General features: G+C 44.0%; 1 protein-coding gene across 4 annotated transcripts in view; it reads left to right on the top strand.

Annotated features, from left to right (window-relative positions):
• ARHGAP42 (Rho GTPase activating protein 42) overlaps positions 1–23,367 on the top strand; it is a 254,291-nt gene that overhangs the window by 165,319 nt on the left and 65,605 nt on the right. For all 4 annotated transcript variants that reach the window (XR_008319529.1, XR_008319530.1, XM_053309902.1 and 1 more), the window contains one exon: positions 9,268–9,378. Coding sequence is in view for 2 of the 4 variants with exons in the window: in XM_053309902.1 (XP_053165877.1) it covers positions 9,268–9,378 (111 nt within the window). In the remaining 2 variants the exon portion in view is untranslated. The remainder of the gene's footprint in view (positions 1–9,267; positions 9,379–23,367) is intronic.

Genomic DNA, 23,367 nt, shown 5'->3' on the forward strand with positions numbered 1-23,367 from the left:
AGTATTTTTTTTTCATGGTTTTAACTGGGGTTTTTTAAGCGTTATTAAATATGTTGTTTTTAACTGTGTAACTGGTTTTAATTGCTTTGTTTTAATTTTTTTTATTTCTGTAAACCACCATGAGATTTTATAATTTGGTATAAAAATGGAACAAATAAACAAATACGTATAGTAAGTCAGTTTTTTTACGCTTATATATACCATATATTCACATGCACAGTTCCAACCAGGGCATAAATTGCCTCTCTGTTAATAACAGGGAAAATAGACACACTTGCCATTTAAAAAAACAAGTATGAATACATTTAATAAAATAGTCCAAATTGTGATTTGATGAGGTAGAGTTGAGTGCCAATTCATCCTTTGGAGTTTAAATAAAATATATTTCTCTACTGGAAAGTTCTTAGGATTATTTATCAAACTGCTTTATCCAAATAGTTGCAGGAAAAGTAAGCACAGGAACTGTGAATATATGGAAACTAAAGAAATAAACAAACGTGTTTAAAATAAAAGTATTTGGCTGGCTTGATCCAAATTTATGGAAAAGAGCTGTGGGTTTGGCCAGTTTCTTAACTGACTTTTATGCCAAGCTGTCCCTTGCCATAATAGATGCAAGTCCTTAGAAAGGCTTATTATAATATAAAATGTTTAAAAGTTTATGAACTGTGTTAACTATATTTATATGCTGATGAAATCTTCAACCTGTTTTGCCAAATCAACAATTGACTGAGCTGGTTATGACAATAAATAGCCTGGATTTTGAATTTATTATTATAATAGACTCAGAAGGAACCAGAAATGTCATCTAGAGTCACACCCTGCTATGAAATGACACTATCTACTCTTCCCCCACTCTGAACAAATGCAGATATTACTCTTTTCATAGATATACTGTATAAGCAGACAGAGCAATTGAGGTGGATCACTGCCACATGTTTTTTTCTTAATAGGGATGTGCAAAAAAATCAACCGAATAGATTCAAATTCAGATCGGTTCGACTCAAAACTGCTTGCACAGAATGGGATTCATTCAAATCAGCTTGAACTCAAATTGAATTTGCTTGAATTCGATTTGAATTTGATCTATATCGATTTATATTAATCCCATTTTGTGCAAGCAGTATAGAATTGGATTGAGTTGAATTATATTCAAATTTGAATCAATTCAGTCACATTTCTTGCACATCCATATTTCTTAACAATGTAGCATTGTTTTGTGATAGGTTTGGTTTTGGACGGTATTTTAAAGGGTGTGTTTATCTTTCTCTGGAAGACATCCCATGATATATCATTTCTTGATGAGGAGGAAGAACTCAGTCCTTTTCCAAAATGGTGTCATTACGCAAAACTGCTTAGGCAGACAGACACCAGTAGAGACTTAAGCCTAGACAGTCTCTGCAAGATAGCCACTCTGGCTACTGAGCAAACAAACTAATGATCGTCATAACCATAGTGTGCCAAAAGCAGAGAACGGGTGCACTAGCAAAAGGTGTCCACAGAGCAAATGGGTTCAGATAGAATAGGGACATAGCAAACTGCCTTATATTGAGTCAGACCATTGGTCAATCTAGCTCAGTATTTTCTACACTCTCTTGAGAATGTCAACAGGCATGTAGATAAGTTGACTTTATACTTAGACTTTCAACAAGCTTTTGACAACGTTTCTCATCAAAGACCCTTGAGAAAACTTAGCAGTCATGGGATAAGGGGACAGGTTCATGTGTGGATTGGTTGCTAACATCATAATGCCCTTATACAAATCTCTGGTGCGGCCACATTTAGAGTACTGTGTACAGTTCTGGTCACAGTATCTTAAGGGCATTGTAGAACTGGAAAAGGTGCAGAAGAGGTCAACCAAGATGATTAGGGGCCTGGAGCACCTTCCTCATGAGGCAAGGCTACAGCATCTGGAGCTTTTTAGTTTGGAAAAGAGGCGACTGAAGGGCAACATGATAGATGTCTATAAAATTATGCATGGTTTGGAGAGAGTGGAAATAGAAAAAAAATCCTCCCTCTTGCATTATACTAGAACGAGGGGTCATCCCATGAAATTGATTGCCAAGAAATTTAGGACTGATAAGCGAAAGTACTTTTTCACACAGTGCATAATTAACCTACGGAATTCTCTGACACAAGATGTGACAGCCACCAGCCTGGATGGCTTTAAGGAAGGCTTAGATAAATTCATGAAGGACAAGTCGATCAATGGCGAGAGAGGAGAACTGGTCTGAGAGAGGAGAGCTGGTCTTGTGGTAGCAAACATGACTTGTCCCATTAGCTAAGCGGGGTCCACCCTGGTTGCATTTGAATGGGAGACTACACATTTGAACATTGTAAGATATTCCCCCTCAGTGGATGGAGCTGCTCTGGGAAGAGCTTCTAGGTTTCAAGTTTCCTCCCTGGCTTCTCCAAGATAGGGCTGAGAGAGATTCCTGCCTGCAACCTTGGAAAGCTGCTGCCAGTCTGTATAGACAATACTGAGCTAGATAGACCAATGGTCTCACTCATTATATGGCAGGTTCCTATGTTCCTGCTTTTTCTCCTCTTCTGTTTATGAGAGCCAGCATGGTGTAGTGGTTAGAGTGCTGGACTAGGACTGGGGAGACCCAAGTTCAAATCCCCATTCAGCCATAATACTAGCTGGGTGACTCTGGGCCAGTCACTTTTCTCTCAGCCTAGCCTACTTCACAGGGTTGTTGTGAAAGAGAAACTTAAGTATGTAGTACACCGCTCTGGGCTCCTTAGAGGAACAGCGGGATATAAATGTAATAATAATAATAGTCTGAGGGCTATAGGCCACTTCCAGCCAAAATGCCTCTAAATATCAATTGCAGTTCTTACCTGTGGGCTTCCCAGCGGCATCTGATGAGCCACTGTGTGAAACAGGATGCTGGACTAGATAGGCCTTGGGCCTGATCCAGCAGGGCTGTCCTTATGTATACCAGGGATGTGCAACTTCAGCTCTTTTGCAGATGTTGGACTACAACTCCCATAATCCCTGACTGTTGGCCAGTGGCTGGGGATGATGGGAGCTGTAGTCCAAAAACAACTGGAGGTTGAAGTTGTACATAGGAAGCTGCCTTATACCAAGTCAGACCATTGATCCATCTAGTTCAGTGTTGTATACATAGACCGGCAGCAGCTTCTCCAAGGTTGCAGGCAGGAGTCTCTCTTAGCTCTCTCTTGCAAATGCCAGGGAGATAACTTGGAATGCTCTTCCCAGAGCGGCCTCATCCCCTGCGGGGTATAAGTTACAGTGATCACACATGTCTCCCATTCAAATGCAAACCGAGTGGACCCTGCTTAGCAAATGGGATAATTCATGCTTGCTACCCCAAGACCAGCTCTTTGTCCTGCTCTCCTTAGCAGCCCTGCTCTACACTAATTGTCAGTGGCTCTTCAAGGTTACAAGCAGGAGTGTCTCCCAGCCCAACCTGGAAATGCTCTTCCACTGAACTATGGCCCCATCCCCTAAAGGGAATATCTTACAGTGCTCACTTATAGTCTTCCATCCAAATGCATACCAAAGCAGATCCTGCTTAGCAAAGGTTACTACCCCATGCTTACTACCCCAAGTAGTCAGCTCTCCTACCAGGTAGCAAAGCAAGCCTGTTCCTAGAGGGATGTTCAAGTGCTTACTGGGCCAGCAAGTGTCTTTATATGGCAGTGGAATCAGCAAAGCTCCCCCCACCCTTCCCACCATGTACATGTAACTGACCCTATAGGGATTTGGGGGAAGGTTTAAAAAATTGTTTAAACTTGCCCACTTGCCCATTGCTTTTGTGGGTTGGGTGGTAGGTAGCACCCATCATACCCTAGGAACTATCCATGGGCAACAATTGAGTGTTTCAATGTTCCCCGTTGTTCCTTATGGCCAGAACAAGCTGCACTCACAGAGTGCACCGCATACAAGTTTTGCATTGCAGTTTGCAACACTGCCTTGAAAAACACTGCAGAAGCACAGAGTAAAAAAGAATCTGCCCCTCCCAACACAGAACACATATTTCATACACAGTCCAAAAATTGCGGAGTGGGGGGGTGGGGACCACACAATCCACTGCCAGCCACAGTGCCTGCGCTGCAGCAACATCACAGGCACAAGTTGTTCTCTCACACACAATTAGGATTCCTTACTTCAGCCTTGGAACAGCTGCCACAGCAGCACTGTTAGCAGCAAGCATAGCCATAAGCTCAACTAGAGCAACTTCAGCCTCATTTTGACCGAGTACAATACCTTGCAACACAGATTGCAGAGCAGAGCAGTGAGTGAAGCACATGTTAGTCTCAAGGCCAGACACGTTGCTCATCACAGCAATCACCAAGCAATCTCTCTCTCACACACACAGAGAGCTGCCACTGACCATTTCTCACCACAACACTATCTCACAAACTATCTCACAGGTTTGGGAGGCTTTTGGCAGCCCACACTACACGCTCTGTGGGAATGTTTGCCTGCCTGGAATCCTGGTAAATGGACATTGTTTCTGATTGTGTGAAGCAGCCCAGACAATAAGTATGGCAGATGGAGGTGCATGACCAGGCTTTGCCAGCTATGGCATCTAAATTATAGAATGTCCTTCCTATAGAGGTTAGGTTGGTCTTTTCACTGGTTCCAAAAAAAAGCCTCCAACCTGAACTGCCTGGTTTCAGGCACAACTGGGCTAAACTAGCTCTGAGTCAAAACGTGCAGCTGAGAAGTGATGTCAGGAGAGGATGCTTAAAACCTCACACGATCCTTTTCCTTGGAACCTCGTCTCTCAGCAGCATCCCCCCTGGATATATATTGTGGAGGAAAGTGACTGGGGGCTGGGAGCATTAATCTTTCAGAGATGTTCTTATTTTCTGTGCTCATAGAACCAAATTTCCTAAGGAGTATAAAACTTTTTTTAAAAAATTGTTAGCGTCCATAGGGCTATTTCTTTGCTCAGTATTTCAGAGTTGCCATCAGAGGATTCTCAGCCGAGTATTCCCAACAGTGGAGTACAAAGGACATATCAGTAAATATTGAGCAAGAACTTCTGCAGTATTCATGCCTCATGGCCAGGTTTCCTCTTCATAGGATACTTTATGCTGTCTCCCAGTAAAGATTACTGCTGAGTTTATCTGAGAAAATCTTAGCTATGCCTTATTTCTGACAGTTCTCACACACAGCCTAAACCAGGCTAGGGATGCCCAGCCTGGTTTAGGCTATGCATGAAAATGGCCAGGATCAGGCCTGATCCCGGCAGGTCCAGCGCCACCTAACCCCATTGTGGAACCCGCTTCCTAAACGAGTCTAAGGGAGCGAGTGCTCCTTAGCCCCATTTTTAAAATTGTGTGCAGCGTCAACAGCTTTCAGATGACTCTGCAGATGGTCGCCTGCCTGTCGCTGGGGTTACCCCCACAGTGCACCATGCACTGTCCTTTGTTGGAGTTCTGGGGCCTGGGACAATGTGTCCCGACCCCCGCACCTCCATGCTGCCAGGAGAAACAGCAAGCCATCATGTGGAAGCTTAGGCAGGGCAGCCAGATTGTCTGCAGTGAAGGCAAGCTTCTGCTGCCTATTCCACCACCCACTGCCAAGCCTTCTCACTGAGTGTGAGAAGGGGCTCAGACAATTATAACGATTAAAAAATACAGCTGTTCCAAGTTGTTCTTTTAAGAGAATCTAGCCTTTCTCATTTCAGCTGTTACTCTTCCCTGTTGAGAAATGTCCTTTTTTCGTTACGATCTCAAAGGGATATGATTCTGTTGGATCCAATTATCCAACCCAGGGGTTCTTAAGCTTTGGTCCCCAGATGTTGTTGGACCACAACTCCCATCAGTGGCTTTTCACCACTGCGGCTGAGGATGATGGGAGTTTGTTTATTTATGTAGCATATTGATATACCACCTCAAACCAGCATCTCTGGGTAGTTTGCAATGAAACAGATTAAAAAGAAAGTTAAAACATTAAAACAATGATAGCTTCTAGAAGTTAATTAAAAGCCTGGGTGAATACATGTGTCTTGACAGCCCTTTTAAAACTGTCAGGGATGGGGAGGCTCTTATTTCCACAGGCAGCACATTCCAAAGCCTTGGGGCAACAGTGGAGAAAGCCTGCCCCTGAGTAGCGATTACACGAGCTGTTGGCAGCTGCAGAGGGACCTCCCCAGATGATCTCAAGAGGCAGCGGGACTCATAGCAGAGAAAGCATTCTCTTAAAGACCCTGAGCCTAAGCTGTTTAGTCCAACAACACCTGGGGACCCAAGTTTGAGAACGCTTGAGCTAACCCATTTAATTAAAGACGATGAGGCGCTTCTCACGACACGTGAAGTGCCTGAGGAGGTTCTGTGGGGAGAATGGGCTCAGCCCGCTCTCCCCTCAGATGAGCAGCTGCTTGTAGCTGGGTGGCCGGATTGGCTGCCCACACAACTGCTGGCTCTGTCACAGAGCTGGCAAGGCTGTGGGGATTGGGGGCCGTGTGGCCCCTGGAAGTTCCAGGATGCCACTCGTGAGTGTGCGGGGCATCCTGGAAGACCCCTGAGCCAGGGGGTCTACTCATATGTTGCCACGCACCGCAGTGACACACAATCAACGAAATGAGGTTAACGGAGCGCTCGCTCTGTTAACCTCGTTTAAGGGGAGTTTGGTTTAGGCGGGCTAGCCGCCTTGAGAGCACTGGGCTCGCCTGGTGGTTCCCACAACCACAGGAAAGCGGGCTAAGTAAGCTTAGCCCGCTTTCCAGTGATCATGGGAATAGCTTCAGTGGCTGACATCCTGACTAAATTTGCTAGAAGTTCTGTTGAAATTTATAGTAGCTCCCGAGTAATACTGTTGAGTAACTTCATCTGAATTCCGACCAATCTCTCTCTCTCCCTCCCTCCCTCCCTCCCTCCCTCCCTCCTTTCTAGGATTGTCTGATGGGGTATTGTTACTAATTACTTATTCTATGCGGGCTCATGCTAATCATCTATTGAGAGCCAGTGTAGTGTAGTGTTTAGAGTGTTGGACTAAGACCAGAGAGACCCAAATTCAAATCCCATTCAGCCATGACACTCACTGGGTGACTCTGGGACACTTCTCTCTCAGCCTAACCTACTTCATAGGATTGTTGTGAGGAGAAACATAACCAGGTACACCACTCTGGGCTCCTTGGAGGAAGAAAGGGATATAAATGTAAAAACAAATAAATATTGTTATATACATGTTACTATCTTGGAAAAAATATTTTGTAGAAAGATTGCATGACATAAACATGAATCATGTCATGATTCAGACATACCTGCATTCAGATGTCTGTACACCCATATATGTTTTTGTATGAATACCTGCATTCATTTAAAAAGTGAAGTTGGGTACAGGCCATTTGAACTGTTGGATATATTATTATTATTATTATTATTATTATTATTATTATTATTATTATTATTGTTATTATTATTATTATTACATTTATATCCTGCTCTTTCTCCAAGGAGCCCAGAGCAGTTTACTACATGGTTGTTTCTCCTCACAACAACCCTGTGAAGTAGGTTAGGCTGAGAGAGAAGTGACTGGCCCAGAGTCACCCAGCAAGTCTCATGGCTGAATGAGAATTTGAACTTGGGTCTCCTCGGTCCTAGTCCAGCACTCTAATACCTGCATTCAACAAGACATGTGAATAACTGTGCCTAAGTAAATATCTGTACACAGATTGTACAAGTGTTGAACATAATGTGTGAATAGGGCTCATGAGTTTATATATTAGAAAAACCTGAGCTATATTTGGAGCAGGGCTCAGGAAATCCACTAGTCTATTGTCTGACACAAGTGAAAAATGATGCCTGACAAGCAAAAAAAAAAAAAAAATTCCTGATGAGTAATGTATCAACATAACACAAGTAAAAAAAAATCTTTGTCCAGCTGATGAACTGAGCCAACATTTCTTGACCCCTGATTTTAAGTGTGAAGATTAGAATATTTTGTTGTTTGACTTTTTAAATTGAGAAACAGTTCTTCCTAGCTTTTCAACTTCTTCATTTAACAAAATCCTCAGTCAGGAAAAGGCTGTTACTCTAAAGCTTCATGGGTCAAATTAGTCACATCTGTCTTAATCCCCAATGATGTTACTGGAGTTTTGCAACCAGCTTTCTTGAATTGGCAATGTCTTTATTTACAATTGTGTAAGTTTTCTTGCTCACTATGTCTGGGGTATGTGTGGGTTTTTTTTAAATGTTTGGGTGGTTTTCTTTTTAAACAAATGCATGCAGTATTTATAGATCTTCCAGCTTCAGAGTTTCTCTTCCTTGTTCTAGCTCTCTTACCCAATTTAAATTGGATGAAGTGAGGTTAGAGTCATATTACCTATGGAAGATCTTGCATTTCCTTTGTAGTTTATCACAAAGGAAAATCCCTGCCTCTAATGTGTGCTAAATGTAGATTAGTAGTGGTTGATCTTTATCTGTATATTCCAAAGTGGCTGATGCATATCTGCATTGTAATCGTACAATTTGATTACAACTAAACATCATTTCCTTTAGATTCCTGTGGTGCACCCCCCCACACACTTTCCATTTAACAGGATAAGCGGAGTGTCCTGCAAAAGTTAATGTAGTCTTTGTTCAATACAGCCTGATTCCTGATCCAGGTTATTCATGCCTTAAAAGAAAGTCATTCAAAATATGTCATTCATCCTTGGGATTGAATAAAATACTCAACAAAAGAAGAGATAAAGTCTGGGATCAAAAGAACCAGACAACTAGTACCATGCACCCAAGAGAGGCTTATGGTTTGGCTTTTTGAGCAGCAACACCTATGCCAAATACTAGACCACTTTAGAAACTGGGTTAGGGAGGGTAGTTTCAGAAGCAGTACATGATGGGGCATGGAGGGCTATTCTACTGGGTAGACCCAGTCCCTGTGGTATGCCTAAAACACTTTTGGATCTTGGCTAATAGGTCTAATATCATAGTGCAGGGGTTCTCAAAATTGGGTCCCCAGATGTCACTAGACTACAACTCCCAAAGACAATTGGGACTAGGGATGATGGGAGCCCAAGTTTGAGAACCCCAGTCATAGTGGGTGAGTGACAGTAAGGGAGTACTTTGAAAGGGTCGCATTGAGCCCTTCCTCGTAAAGCGGCTTATTTCAAGAGGCGTTGATCTCTTTACTCAGACCTCTGCTCACTACAGAGGGTTGTAGGGACAGAATAGTCAGTGGATGCTGTGGATGAAAATGGAGTATAAAGGTCCCTGTTATGACCTAATAAAAGCAGCAGAAGTAATATTAGATATTATAAATGCTTTATTGTAATTTTTGTTTTTTAGGCAGACACCCAGATTGACAGAGAACATCAAAATTTTTATGAAGCATCGTTGGAATATGTCTTTAAAATTCAAGAAGTGCAAGAAAGGAAAAAGTTTGAATTCGTTGAACCTGTAAGTTTGGAAATGTTGTGCTAAACAGTTCCTTCCCTTTTAAATCAGTGGTTCAGATGTCCTACCCTTGAGGAACTCTGTCCACATTGGATCGTTTACCAAGGCGTCCCTGTATACCGCTGTAGAACATTTGCACACTGTGGAGTAGTGTGGGATTTGTCTATAGTGTTTTCTTAGTTCATAGGCAGGTCCACAGGACCTTGTGGTGCTCTGGTGAGGCTGCATATTGCAGAGGGAGAGCCAGAATGTGGTGCAGAGGACTGCAGGGGAGGGAGGTGTGCCCTTTAACTGTGATGGGAACCACTAGCAGAGGAACTGCTCCACTTATTAATATTACATTTATATATCCCGCTCTTCCTCCAAGGAGCCCTGAGTGGTGTACTGCATACTTAAGTTTCTCCTCACAACAACCCTGTGAAGTAGGTTAGGCTGAGAAAGAAGTGACTGGCCCAGAGTCACCCAGCAAGTCTGGTGGCTGAATGGGGATTTTGAACTCAGGTCTCCCCAGTCCTAGTCCAGCACTCTAACCACTACACCATGCTGGCTCCCACACACTTGTCTTTCCTGGCTACTCTCCTTCCCCATGCTGTTGCTAAAGGTTGCCTGGCCCTCTGTAATGGCTTTCGGAGGAGCTCAGAAAGCTTCAGTAGGGTGGAGGGAATGGAGAGGTACCTTGTGCTGGCGCTATCCTGCTGTGTGTGGACTCCTAGAACTCTTTTAGTGTCCTACCTCCCCAGCTGAAGAGCTGAAACCAGAAGAATGGTCATACGTGGAGGCGCAGGCAAAACCAGGCTAACGAAGCCAAGCCCAGTCATGCCTGCGTGTGAGAACCCTGTGCCTGATCCCGGCGGCGCCTCAGCAGCAAACCCGCCGAGCCAGCCACCCTCTTAAATGGGGTTAAGAGTGCGAGCGCTCTTTTAACCCTGTTTCGTTGATGGTCTGCCAGCAGCCAGGCCTGGGAAATTGCAGGACTCCCGGCCAACCGTGCAGTCCTGTGGTGTATTATGTGAGTTCCGGGGGCCTCCCAGCCCTCAAACCTCCCAGCTGCTGGTAGCAGCCGGCAAACGTCTGGGCGAGTGATCCGCTTGCCCAGCAAGAAGATCAGGATTGTCTGTGGGGGAGGTAAGTGTTTTAAGGCTTCCTTCCCTGCAGCCTGGAGCCCTTTCTCTGTGATTGTGAGAAAGGGCCTACAGTTTAGATCTGCTTCTAAGCCTTTGTTTTCTGTTGGCTCAGCAGTGCATAATTTGGAGCTGTTGGCTTCCTTTTTCCATCTGTGCTGCACTCCCGTTTCTGTGTAACAAGAGCCCCTGGTGACAGAGCAGTGGCCTTAACTATAGTTTGTCCATTCAAACTTCACACCAAACAATATTTGGTAACTGGTAGTCTGTAAACCCGCTTTAAAACATGCCTTCTGGTTTGCTGGCAAACCTTGGAGTGTTGATTCAGATATCACACCAAACCATGGTTAAGCTTCCATAACCATGGTTTTGTTTTTATTGCAGTGACCATGGTTTTATTGTGTTCTGCTAGTTTTCAATGCTGACGTGTATTTTTAGAGTTTGATTTGGTTTCCAGTTGTAGTTTACTGTTATATGCTCTTTTTGAAAATTGAGTTTGAAAAGCAGAATACAAATGGCTAAAATAAATAGGTTTTTGCATATCCACTGTGTCAGGGTAGCTGGAAACTAAGTCATTTCTGGCTACCATTTTGAGAAAAGGGGCCATTTTGTGGCTTAAAACAAATACACAGTTTTCCATAGAAAAATGGGGGGATGGGAATCCTGGACCGCTGGAGACCTGTGGAGCACAATAGGGCACTTTCCCCCCTTGGGAGAGGGGGTATTTTCCACCTATTTTGCCCATTTTTCAGGCTCCAGAAACCTACCCCTCCATTCCCATTGCCCTAATGCCCCATTATCTGCGGTTCCATTATCCGTGGTTGTAGCGGAGAACGAAACCCCCACAGATAATGGGGTTCACCTGTTTAATTGCCTGAGAGCTGATGGACTCCTTATCAGGCAGCTGTGTTCAGAACCAGGAAGTCACAAGATTTGCCCTCCAAGTTCTGGCTTCAGAACCTTCAGTGGGCAAAATCAACATTAAATTATCTTAGCTTATTTTAAACTGGTATTATGATACCTTTGGCCACAAATTACCCCTCAAATACTTACTCTCTCTATATATATCTATATCTATATCTATATTTATATCTATATCTATGTATAATTTTTTTAAAAAATGAGCAAAAGGCACTATTCTGGAGTGGACCTGAATTTTCCCAGAGAGGCAAAGCCGCATTAAAAATTTTTAAACTGCCTTGGGGTAATTTTATGAAAAGTGTTATATAAATCTAACAATCAATCAGTCAGTGTTATCTGCAGTGAAAAATTGTAGCCAACACTTGAAACCCCTCTTTATAGAGGTTATTTCTTAAACTGCTGTGGATTTGCACCTAATTTGGAGGGGTGGTGTCTCTTGTCATCTAGCTGATGTCTTCAAACAGGCAGATTTGATAGATGGTTTTGATTTCATGACCAATAGAATGTTCAGGGCTTATAATGGTGGAATGTTGAAACAACTCCTCATTTTAACTCTACAGGCACTATTGTGCCAATATAATTTCCACTCTTGAGTTTCTGTGGAATCTCAGAGTTCTTAGGAACACATTTAGAAAACCACTGATTCACAGTGAATATCTATTGTGAATGCCTTTACAAGGGAATGTGTTGGTTAATTAAAGAAGGAAATTTAATATTATAAGCCATGAAGGCCTAGTCCCAAGAATAATCTCGGTTTCTTAAATGCACATGTAAAAGGTTTCTCATCTAGTGTGGAATGTAATTGCAGATGACTTGCCATCTATCTGCATGGCATTTTAATGACTTGTGCTTAATAGCGTTGTCTGTGCAATACATGACGAATATTTCATAATGCAAAAATTGGCTCGAAATTCCTAACTAAGGCTTTTGTCTTCAGATTTCAATAAATCTGTTTGAGCTTTATTAAAGAAGAAAATGGGAGAGCGTAGAGGCCTAAAAAATATGGAACTCTTAAGGGAGAGGTGAGCAAGATATGCTTTGCCAGTCTCATTAAGGCTGCAGTCCAGTGCACACCTACAGGGCTTTTTTTCACGATTGGCAGCTGGGTAGGAGCAGTGACTAGCCAGGTTCCAAGCCCTCTGCACACTCCTGAGAAACAGTTGCATATCAGCGAGGTAGATGCCATCAAGGTAGAAAGAGGGGGAAGTGATTGGGTGCTAGCCATGATCTGGGTAGGACAGGGCAGGATGTGCTTTTTAGGCATGTGCATGAAACATTTTGGCGCCTCGTTAGAGAGGTGCCGAAACAATTCGAGTTGCCACAGCCGAAACATTTCGGCGAGGGGTGAGTGGTAGCTTTAAGGAGCAAGTAGGCTGGCCCTTACCTGCTCCTCTGTTGTCCCACCACCGTTCCAGTCAAGGCACTGTGCTGCTCAAAAGAACATGTGCAGCTGCTTTCCTTGTTCCCAGCAGCCTGCGCACAGCATCGGCACACACAGGCTGCTGGGAACCAGGAAGCAGCCACATGCATTCTTTTGAGCAGCACAGCACCGCGACCGAAATGGCGGTGGGGGAGTGGAGGAGCAGGTAAGGGCCAACCTACCTGTTCCTTAAAGCTACCTCTTGCCCTCAACCTGCAGAAAACATTTTGTGTGTCTGCGTAGTGCTTTTCCCCCACCCTTGATACAGTGTCCGGTACATAATATGAGTTGACCACTGCTGTCCTACTTAGATCAAAGGTAGCCGATTATCCCTTCCTCATCTCGGATGTTTGCTGACTGTTTCTCAGGAGCGCACATGGGACTTGGAGCCTGGCTTGATGTACCTCCTACCCTGATTTTGTTTGTGAGAACCAGCCCACTTATTTCAGAGTAAACAGGGTTAGGATTGCCCCCTATGAGCTGTGGTTTAGGCATGGTGAAATTCGCAAGTACATTTGGCTTTGAGTGTAGGCTCAAGAGCCTTGGGAGAAAGAGGCATAGCAAAAGCAAGTTCTTTGGTGTTAGAATTGGGGGGAGGGCTTGTCTTAAATTCAGCCTCCTATTCCTTTGGGGTAAATACAGGTATAACCATCATCTGGATATTTACTAGCTTAAATGTCTGTGGCAGAAATGAACATCTCTGTATAAAAAAACCCTCTAGGGTAATTCTCAATGTTTTGCCCCAGAATGCCACAATCTTGGTATTTTATAATTTATTTAAAATATTTCTATCCTGTCCCTCTAGTAGGGTACTGCTTGGGGTGGCTCACAAAGGCAACAAAACAATACAAAATGAATAAAATTCAGTTAAAAATTAGATCCAGTTAAAATCATATTTACCAATTAAAAACTCATTGGAATAGGGAAATAATAAAAACTAAAAAGTCTCCCTTAAAAGATAGCTTTTCAATTTTCTTATTCTCCTACACCTCCAATTTTCCTGGGAATCCTTAAGGACAATTTGTATGTATGATGTAAAATAACTCCTGTCTTTTGAAGCAACTGCTGCCACAAATGTAGTATTTCCTGGGAAAATTAAGCAATCACATTCCCTTCTGATTTGGATAACGGAAGTCTGACTTTCAGCCGAACTGGAGTGGACTTGTTTACCCAATAGAAGAATGACTTTCATATGACGTGTACAGATTTGCATAGTGTTCAGTTGATCAAAACAGATAAACATTAATGCTGTTGTTGCAGGTATGCTTGCAGGTAATTTGGATAGTTAGGAGTTCTTTAGGATAGAAACAGAAAATTGTTAGTCCTGTGCAGGCTGAATGTATGAAGTTCTTTGGTCCATCTAACTTAGTGCAGTCTTCTCTGACTGCCAATACTTCTTTCATGGGTTTTTCTCGGCCCTGCTACCTGAGATTGTTTTAGAGAGATTTGTAGATTGAATCTGGGACTTCCCACATGCAAAGCATGAGTTGTTCCATTGAACTATGTCTCATCTCTGCTTCAAGATTTATGTGATAGCCTTAAGCACTTGGAGAGGCAGTTGATTATATTCTCTGGTGAAGCCCATCAAGTCTGTGTCCCAAAAGCAGCTTCGGAGACCTGTAATGCTCACATTAAAGAGGCAAACATCATAAACCCTTAATCCGGCTCAGATTAAAATCCTCTCTTCTGTGATGGCCGGAGTGCCATTACTTACCCTGGCCTAGTAAGTAAAGGGAAGAGAGAAGGAAGTCTGGGGGAGAAGGAGGTTTAGGGGAACAAGAGGCTTGGTGGAAAGGGGTTGGAGGTGCAGGACAAATTTGGATTGACTCCAAAAATATGCTGAGCTTTCTCAGGTTGATGGTTTTATTTGGGTAAATAGCTCTGCTTGTAACAGAGCCAGTCCAGCCTTTTGAAGCCATCTCTGGTTTCTGGCCATATGATAACGGAGCAAACTGAGTCCTACAGGGCATTCTGGGGAGCCCCCCAACACCGGGAGGCTCGTTGTAGCCTCCTGGTCAGGAGGCTCTTTGTGAATCGCCACGGCATGGAGCTACGCCATGGCAACTCACAATCAGGGAAAGGGGTTAGCGGAGGACAAGCTCTGCTAACCTCATGGTGGGGGGCAAGATTATGAGGGCTAGCAGCCGGGAGCCATGCAGCTCCCAGTGCTGCACACGACCGCACAAAAATGGGCTGGGCTCCCTTAGCGCAGTCGTGAGAATGGCTTCATAGTTTATTTATCTTCACAACAACCCTACTCATCAGCCGTGAGGTGCTCCAGGATGTGATCCTTTTGCCCTTGTTGTGGTGGCTGAAATCACTACTTCGACAAGGTCAGATGCTGCTGAATAATTTACTCATTCCAAACACTAGTTCTGACATTCTGGAAGGGGCTGGTTTCAGCTGCCCAAACCCAGGAGCAAAGAACTAGGTAGTACCTCAGACTATTGGCCAGACATTATTACCTGTCAAGATCAATTGAGTTTGGAAATGGAAACAAAACTGAAGTTTACAAAGAGAAACAGGACCTACTCTCCTATCCCAAATGACTGGGATTTAAAAAAATACACCAATGGAGAATGTCATAAAGGACATAAGGACAGGCCTGCTGGATCAGGCCGAAGGCCTGTCTAGTCCAGCATTCCATTTCACACAGTGGCCCATCAGATGCCTTTGAGAAGGCCACAGGCAAGAGGTGAGGCATGCCCTCTCTCTTGCTGTCGCTCCCCTGCAACTGGTATTGAGAGGCATCTTGCCTCCAAGGCTGGAGGTGGGCTATTGCTACCAGACAAGCATCATTGATAGACTTGTCCTCCATGAATTTGTCTAAGCCCCTTTTAAAGCCATCCAAGCTAGTGGCCATCACCTCATCCTGTAGAGAATTCCATAGATTAGTTATGTGCTGTGTAAAAAAAAATAGTTCATTTTTGTTGGTCCTACATTTCCTGGCCTTCAGTTTCAAGGGATGACCCCTGATTCTAGTGATGTGAGAGAGGGAGAAAACTTTTTCTCTGTCCACTCTCTCTACTCCATGCATAATTTTATATATCTCTATCATGTCTCCCCCATTTTAATAAAAATAAAAATAAATAGTCATCTCTGTTCCAAACTAAATAGCCCCAGATGCTGTAGCCTTGCCTCATAAGAAACCTGGGTAGTTTTTCCTAATACCTTGCTTCCACACAATCATTTCATAAGAACAGCCCTACAGGATCATGCCCAAGGTCTATCTAGCCCAGCATCCTGTTTCACACAGTGGCCCACCAGATGCCTCTGGGGAGCGCACAAGCAAGATGTGAGGGCATGCCCTCTCTCCTGCTGTTGCTCCCCAGCAACTGGTATTGAGAGGCATCATGCTTCTGAGGCTGGAGGTGGCCCACAGTCACCAGACTAGCAGCCATTGTTAGACCTGTCCTCCATGAATCTGTCTAAGCTCCTTTTAAAGGCATCTAAGCTGGTGGCCATCATCACATCCCATGGCAAGGAATTCCATAGATTAATTATGTGCTATGTGAAGAAGTACTTCCTCTTGTTGGTCCTAAATTTATCGACCTTCCATTTCATGGGATGCTCCTGGTTCTAGTGTTGTGAGAGACAGAGAAAAATTTCTCTTATTTTATAGACATCTATCACGTTGCCCCTCAGTTGCCTCTTTTCCAAACTAAAAAGCCTCAGATTCTGTAGCCTAGCCTCATAAGGAAGGTGCTCTAGGCCCCTGCTCATCTTGGTTGCCCTCTTCTGCCCCTTTCCCACTTCTACGATATCCTTCTTAAGATACAGTGACCAAAGTTGTAGGCAGTACTCCAGATGTGGCCGCACCATAGATTTGTATAAGGGCATTATAATATTAGCATTTTTAGTTTTAGTCTCCTTCCTAATGATCCCTAGCATGGAATTAGCCTTTTTAGCAGCTGCCTCACTGAGTCAACACTTTCAATGAGCTGTCCTCCATGAGCCCAAGATCTCTCTCTTGGTCAGTCACCGACAGCTCACATCCCATCACCGTATATGTGAATTTGGGGTTTTTTGCCCCAGTATACATCACTTTACACTTACATTGAAACCCATTTCTACCCAGGTTTTCCTCTTACCTTGCTTCTGCACAACTGAAAATTGGGAGCACACACAACTCCCAAACCCAGGTAGAACAGAGTTTTTGATTGTGTGAATGACCTCAAAGTCATTTAGCATGTTTTGAAATTTGGACTCTCTGTCAGTGCCCGCACATGAATTTCCCCAGCCTATATGTGAGGGTAATTGAAGTCACCCATTATTATAGCTCTGTCTCTCTTTGATGTCTCTCTGATTTGCTTATCCATGCAATCTCCATGCACCACCCAGAACCTTTGGATGGATAGGGCAGTACAGAAATGTAATAAATAAATAAATCTGATGTGATTTTCCTCCAAATTGACTTAACATGTATATCTCAGCCTAACCTGTCTCACAGGGTTGTTGTGAGGATAGACATAACCATGTACACCACTCTGGGCTCCTTGGAGGAAGAGTGGAATATAAATGTAAAAAATAAAATAAAAACTACCCCACTATAGAGAGCCTATGGATTTTGGGGTGGCTTTCCACCCTGTGCTGTATTTTTATTAGTAACAGAAATACCACAACTGGTGAGGGACCATACTTTTGGATATATTGTGTACCAAAGTTCAGGTGACAATGTAACAATAAGGAGGACATCGCTTGGAGTGGAGCGGTTTGCTTGTTTGTGCATGCTTTTACCCCATATCTCAGGGTCAGGGTTAATCTGTGTTGGCTCATTCACACATGCAGGTTACTACTCGATACTGCTGCCATCTAGCAACAAATATGCATGTATGCATCAATTCATGGAGCGTGAAGAGACCAATTACTTCTTCTAGAACACACACAATTTCCACGTGTGTTACCAGTTTTCAAGTAGATCAAGGATATTGTGAGCCCATTCTCACGACTGAAGAATGGGCTCGGATGGAGTGAGGGGAGGAAGCCACAAAAAGCTGACCTCTCCCGCAGACAATCCCATCCATGCTGCTGGGCAGCTGGATCGGCCGCCCAGGTGATTGCCGGCTTCTGCCAGTAGCAGGGAGCAGGTAGGTTTGGGGGCCAGGAGGCCCCTGGAGCTTCCATAACGCACTGCACAAGTGTGTGATGCATTTGTGTGTAGGTGATGCACGTAGCCACACAGCACCAACACACGGGCATTTAGCCTGCTTTTTGGGCACCCTCGTCCCCAAAACCCGGGCTAAGCTGCAGGCCTGCCACCATGCCATGGTACACATGCATACCGCAAACAGGGTGGTGCTTCCTTAGCCCAGTTTTTGGTGTGCATATGAATAGCTTCTGTCTCTACTTTGCGCTGAATACGTAAATCAGCCAGGTCTATAAATTAAAGCTTATAATGATTTAACACAGTCCTAACAATGGGTGTGTGAGCAGCTGGCCTACAAGGATTCCAGCAAGCAACAAGACAGAATTTGTAGCCTACAAGAATCTTTATTTATTTTTAAGTAGTGTCGGTGACCCTGAGATTGTTTGGTCATTTCATTCTCACAGGAAGAAGGTTGCACTTCCATTTTGGGCAGGGTAAGAATGTGACCTTTAGCCTTCAATTCATCAGCCAAAGAGTTACTGTCTTCCTGGATCAGTTTTTAAAAGACATTTATGGGTAATGCAAAACATACTTGTATATCCAGTTTTAAATTTGTTTTGTTGATTACAAAATGAGAACAAGAATTGAGGGAGACAGCTGGATTTTGCATTGGTCAAATGGGTTGACGCTTTAATGCAGAGGTTCTCCAACTTCGGCCCCCAGATGTTGGTGAACTACAACTCCCATCATTCTCAGCCCCAGCAGTGAAAGAATAACCCCAAACAGAATTCTGCTCAGAAAACCTTGCCCCATTCTTTTCTGCAGGGTGTCCATGCCTTCAACTGTTGTGCGATAGATTCAACAGGTGCAGCTTTTCTTGGCTCTGCTAATGGCAACAGCTTCACTGGCTGAATCATAGGTACACAGGAAGCTGTCTTATACTGAGTCAGACCATTGGTCCATCTAGTTCAGTTTTGTCTACACTGACTGGCAGTGGCTCTCCCATGTTTCAGGCAGAAGTCTTTTCCAGTCCAACCATTGCATGTTATTTTAAACATGTGTGCTGTGGGTGTTAAACTTTAAACACCTGATGGTAGGAATTAATCAGGACCGGAACCACATGCACTGCCTAAGGCAGCAAGTTGCCAGTGCCAGACCCCTTCTGCAGCCACACCTTCTTACCTGGTGGAATTTGGGAAGCTGCCATATACTGAGTCAGACCCTTGGTTTGTCTAGTTCATCTACCCAGACTGGCAGCGGCTTCTCCAAGGTTGCAGGCTGGGGGCTCTCTCAGCCCTATCTGGAGATGCCAGGGAGGGAACCCGAACACCACCCGAACACTATCACTGCACTGCTGCTGCTCCCTCTCTCCCGGCTGCCACACCTTTTCCTCTTCCTCCCACTTCTGCTATTTTAAAAAGATGGAAAGGGACCGAGAGAGGAGGAGAGTTTGAGCCAGAGTGTTGAGACTGGAGGTCAGCAGGCATGCCCAGCTGCTGCCTCCTCGGCCTCCTGGATGTCTTGCATTCTATTCCCGCTGTAATTTGTTGCATTCTTTAAGTCTTCCTTACCTCGTAAGGAAGGTGCTCTAGCTTCCTCGTCAACTTTGTGGCCATCTTCTGCACCTTTTCCAGTTCTACAATATCCTTTCAAAGATACGGTGACCAGAACTGTACATGGTATTCCACATGTGGCCATAACATAGATTGTATAACGGCATTATAATATTAGCATTTTTATTTTTAGTAGCCTTCCTAATGATCACTACTAGCAAGGAATTTGCCTTTTTCACAGCTGCTGCTCACTTTTGGCATTTTCAGTGAGCTGTCCACCATGACCCCAAGATCTCAGTCCTGTTCAGTCACCGACAGCTCAGATCCCATCAGTGAAGTTAGGTTGGTTTTGTTGGGGTGTTTTGTGTGTGTGTGTGTGTGTTTTTGCCCCAGTGCGCATCACTTTACACTTGCTTGCATTGAGTTGCATTTGCCGTTTTGTTGCCCACTCACCCTGCCCATGTGCCAAAGTCCAGGTTCAAATTATTGCCTTTCTTGGCTGCTATTTACAGGTTTTTTAAAAAGACGCATGCAAGGGCAGATTACATGCTTTACTAATGTGCAGTTTGGCCCTTACTTTGCAGAGACCACCCAAGTTGACCAGAGGAGCAGGAGAGAATTCTCTGTGCATGAACCCTGCCCCTTTCGAGTTAAGAGGGGCCATTCCAGGTTTCCCCTACTACGTTATGGGGGCCAAGCAAAACATGACAGGGACAGCCACAATTTGTTGTTCACATGTCTGCTCCATTCATATGCTTGGTGGAACTTCTTTGTTCTACCAGCCCACCTTTGATTCTGGATAATCTGGGAGAAAACCTTAGGCAAGGGGTCCTTTTCATGCAGACCCCCAAATCTTGGTACGGATACTGGTGAAGGTTGAAATATTGAACATTTTGGAAGAATATTCAGAATTTCTTAGCACATAGCGAGAGCTTCCACACCCCACTCGATTTTCTCGGGCAGATGGAGGCTAGCAACACCTGCCCATGATCTGTATCTAATGTTACAGTTAGAGAAGGGAGCACTCACTAAAGCACAAAAGTAAGATCTACATCCGCTCTTATTTTTAAACAAAAACAAAAAAAAGTTCAGTTTTAGTTTATTGTTTTGGCCATAGGACATTACAAAATGAATTGGAATTTGAAAGGAATAAACTGGAAAGCAGCCAAGTTACATCAGACACCCCAGCTTATGAAAAGTTGGCATGGCACATGCCTTGGATAAATCCGTCAAGAAGGTGGCAACTCTTCTCCTTATCCTAGGATCCATTATTAAATAAACCTTTAAAAAATCAATTTTCAGGAGAACTGACCGTCAGCTATATATTTTGTCTGGGTCAAAGGACAGTTAAATAAATTATGAGGAAGACCTTCTAAAACAAAAACCCCCAAATTGGTAAGAAGTCTCACTTGCTTCGAGAGATTTTCATTACACATTACAGATTTAACAGTGCTCAGTATATTTGACGTTGCTGCCATCTAGTGCCATTAACACGTTTCTCTTCAGTACAGAGCAGAGTTAAACTTTTGCCATAGTAGAAAATGAGAAAAAATGAAAACTGTACCAAAAGTGAACAGTCAGTTTTCTGAAATCATATATTTTGCTTCAAGTTTAATTGCAGCTTTACCCCGTTACCAAGGCACAGGAGGCATAATCTCAGCCAGATACACAAAAGTGACCTTTTAAGTAGCATGTTAATAGTGCACTGAAGTGCATGAGGGTCATACAAGGAAAACTGGCCGTAATGAATTTCAGGAAGCAAAAATTTCAGTATGAACATTCTGCCCACATCGGAACTAAATCTGAACATTATCAGTAGTTGAAAGACTAACTTGATCAGTGTGATTAATCGAATGGCCACAGATCAAAACAGTGTCCCCCGGTTAATTAGTGAAGCTAAAAGTAAGCAAAATTTCTGGCAACTTTATAGGTTGCCATATACTCCTGTTGGTTTCCCCCCGAGTCAAATTTGATTGAAAATAAACTTTATTTTCTTGGTCGTTATGCAAAACCAGCAATTCCTTAAGTAAAGTTTCAAATGATGAGGCAATGGATGCCTTTCAAGTTTTTTTGGTTTGTCTGTTCTTCCTCCAAGGAGCTCAGAGTGGAGTACACATGGTTATGCTTCTCTCCACAACAACCCTGTGAGGTAGGTTAGGCTGAGAGATAGGTGACTGGTCCAGTGTTTGTCCTAGTCCAACATTCTAACAATACATCATGCTGGCTCTCAAAATGTTTATTTTTACCACTTGATCCTCTTTAGTGCCCAGTTTTAGCATTTGAGGCTTGAGATCTCTATCATTATCGCTGTTATATTTGCAGGTTGTATCTTATGCTTCTAAAGTTTTGTCTTTACTCTCATGGCATAGTTATTACTGCCCCTTGCCTCTTGAATCCATTTGGGACAAGTTCATACATAAAGGAATAAATTACCAGGAAGCCCTAGGCTGGCCTATGATAAAGCTGCTTGAAATAAGAGATAATGATGGAGCTGTAGCATCATCAGGGAATGTAGCTGGTTGCTCCACATAGAAATGAACTTAAGTACAGAGTGTCCCATATGGACTGAATGCAGCCATTGCATGTAACAATGTGGTGCATTTTCTGCCTACCTGGTATGCTCTGTTGGGTGATCTAGGAGCAGGGGTGGCGGCAGGGAGAGCACTTACACAGTGGTCCCTAGCAGTTATTACAAACCATGTGCATGCAGGTTTGGAGGGAAATTTCAGCAAGGGCAGATGTTGGGAATATAGGGCGGAGGGATTTATTTATTTAAAATATTTATATCCCACCCCTGCAGTACACTACTGCTCAGGGCGGCTCACAACAATAAATAGGGATAAACGTATTCTGAAGTGCAACGCTCTATGTTCCGAAATAGATTGCAACAGCTTTAGACACGATTTAGACTAATTGTGTGAAGTGCCTTGAGGTGGTTTTCCCACTCTCCCTGCTGACGATTGCCCTCAGAGTTCTGGGTGGCTGGATTGGCCGCCCACACAACTGCTGGTTCCGTCATGGAGCCGGTGGGGGCTGCAAGGCCCCTGGAAGTCCCAGGATGCCCCACACGAGGGTGTGGGGCATTCTGGGGAGACCCCCCGAGACCGGGAGGCTGCTTGTAGCCTCCCAGTCGGGGGTCGTCTCGTGTGTTGTTGCGCGCTGCGGCAGCACATGAGCAAATAAACAAGGTTAACGGAGCGCTCGCTCTGTTAAGCTCATTTAAGGGGAGGGGGAATAAGGCGGGCTAGCTGCCTTGGAACCACGGGGCTCGCCCATGAGCCCCGTGGTTACAACGATCACCAGGAAGCGGGCTAGTCTCCCTTAGCCCGCTTTCTGGTGGTCAGAATAGCTCTAGAATGTAGCAAACCCTTCTGAGCTCCCTCTCTTCCCCTGCCGGTAAGCTTTCTAATGCATCTGCACTAGGCTTGACTGCCATGAGAAGGGCAGTTGGTTGCTCCCCAGATTACTTTTAGGGAAGCCTGCAAAGCGTCAGCTCTCGGTAGAAGCCGTAAACAATGCTACTAACCTGCCCTCCCCAAAAAATAGCCTCTTCAGCTTTTTGTGCATTGGATTTGAGCTTGCTGTCAGTACTGCGAGTTATTTTCAGTCCACATGCTGTCTCTCGTCTCCATGCTTTCTTTCTGTAGCTCCTTAAATGTGGAATTCTGTCCCTTTAAATAGTCAGCTGGCAGCTCCCTCTGTGTCTCACTTTATTAAAACTCTTCTTTCTTGCATTTCCCTCTTTTCTTCCTCCCAGACGTGGACCAAGCCCACCCACCCCCCACTCCCCGGCCACTGCCTAAGGCAGCAAGTTGCCAGTGGTTTACAAAAGTTAAAAAAACATATAATAAAAATGACAGTTAAAAGTATTAAGCTGAAAATATGACAACA

The sequence above is a fragment of the Hemicordylus capensis genome, chromosome 3 (genome assembly GCF_027244095.1).
Source record: "Hemicordylus capensis ecotype Gifberg chromosome 3, rHemCap1.1.pri, whole genome shotgun sequence".
NCBI lineage: Eukaryota > Metazoa > Chordata > Lepidosauria > Squamata > Cordylidae > Hemicordylus > Hemicordylus capensis.